The sequence below is a fragment of the Corapipo altera genome, unplaced genomic scaffold, assembly GCF_003945725.1.
Source record: "Corapipo altera isolate COAL_440 unplaced genomic scaffold, ASM394572v1 58347, whole genome shotgun sequence".
In the NCBI taxonomy this organism is placed as follows: domain Eukaryota; kingdom Metazoa; phylum Chordata; class Aves; order Passeriformes; family Pipridae; genus Corapipo; species Corapipo altera.
The window spans coordinates 1-1,705 of NW_020890355.1; the positions used below are offsets into that span (position 1 = coordinate 1).

Here is a 1,705-nt window from a genome sequence, read left to right on the forward strand (position 1 = left end):
GTATCCCAACTATCCCCAGGTATCTCCAGGTATCCCCAGGTGTATCCCCAGCTATCTCCAGGTGTATCCCAGCTATCTCCAGGTATCCCCAGGTATATCCCCGGTATTCCCAGCTATCTCCAGGTATATCCCCAGTATCCCCAGGTGTATCCAGGTGTCCCCAGGTATCTCCAGGTGTATCCCAGGTATCCCCAGGTGTATCCAGGTGTATCCAGGTATCCCCAGGTATCCCCAGGTGCCCCCCCCCTGTACCTCCCCTCTCTCCCTCCCTCCCCCCCGTCCCAGTTCCTGTCTGTCTGCGCCGCGGCCACGCGGGATCACCCGGAGGTTCTCCCGTTCCTGCGCTCCCGCCACGCGCGGGCGCAGCCGGAATTCCGCGGCTCCGCCGAGTTCCGCAACATCCTGGGGCGGCTCCTGCGGCGCCTCCGGAGCCGCCGCAGCAAAACCTTCGTCTACATCAACGAGCTCTGCACCGTCCTCAAGGCCCGCGCGCTCCGGCGACGCCTCCCGCTGCTCCCGCTCCCCGGCGGCGGCGGCGGCGGCGTTCCCGCACGGAATTCCGGCGGCGACGCCTCCCAGTATCCCACCAGCTCGTCCCAGTGTCCCGGCGGCTCATCCCAGTGTCCCGGCGGCTCATCCCAGTATCCCGATGGCCTGACGGCCCAGCAGCCCAACGGCACTTCCCGCTATCCCGACGGCGCTTCCCGGTATCCCGACGGCGCTTCCTCCCGGCATCCCAACAGCAGCAGCAGCAGCAGCACTTCCTGCCAGGATCCTGGCATTCCAACCCACCGGCCCGGCGATCCCGACAGCTCTTCCCATCGCTCCGATGGCTCATCCCAACGTCCCAGTGATTCATCCCAGTATCCTGATGACTCATCCCAGTATCCTGATGGCTCATCCCAACGTCCCGATGGCTCATTCCAGTATCCTGATGGTTCATCCCAACGTCCTGATGGTTCATCCCGACATCCCGATGGTTCATCCCAATATCCTGATGGTTCATCCCAATATCCTGATGGTTCATCCCAACATCCCGATGGTTCTTCCCGTTGCCTTGATGGCTCTTCCCAACGTCCCGAGGGCTCCTCCCAGTGTCCCGATGGTTCCTCCCAGCGTCTCGACGGCCCTTCCCAACATCCCGACGCCTCATCCCACCATCCCGACAGCTCCTCCCGCCGCCCCGACCCCTCCCCCCGCCGCTCCGGCGGCTCCCGGCGGCAGATCCGCTACCTGGAGAACCTGCTGCGCGTCTACGCCGGCGAGATCCGGCGGCTGCAGGAGCGGGAGCTGGACTTCCAGGAGCTGGACAGCGCCGACTCGCCCTACCTGCAGGAGAACCGGCTCAAGCGGCGCATGATGCGCATCTTCCGCCGCCTCTGCCAGCTCAAGGAGTGCAGCTCCCTCACCGGGAGGGTCCTGGAGCAGCGGATCCGCTTCCGGGGGACGCGGTACCCGGAGGTGAACCGGCGCATCGAGCGCTTCATCAACCGCCCCGACGCCTTCCCCGACTACTCCGACATCCTGCGGGAGATCCGCGGGGCCAGCGAGCGCCACGGGCTGGGCTTGGCCCGCAGGCACATGGAGAACATGGCCCAGGAGGCCTTCAGGGAGGTCGGGAACAGGCTCCAGGAGAGGAGGCACCTGGACCTCGTCTACAACTTCGGGAGTCACCTCACGGATCAGTACCGGCCCGGTCAGGGAG

General features: G+C 65.5%; 1 protein-coding gene across 1 annotated transcript; it reads left to right on the plus strand.

The window, feature by feature from the left end:
• Positions 1 to 4: 4 nt before the first annotated feature.
• LOC113942395 (death domain-associated protein 6-like) lies at positions 5 to 1,699 on the plus strand (the record flags this gene model as incomplete). The annotated part of the gene is made up of 3 exons (XM_027633529.1): positions 5 to 82; positions 145 to 718; positions 755 to 1,699. Coding segments are annotated over 3 exons (1,597 nt in total), but the record flags the coding sequence as incomplete, so codon positions are not given.
• Between the last annotated feature and the right edge of the window lie 6 nt (positions 1,700 to 1,705).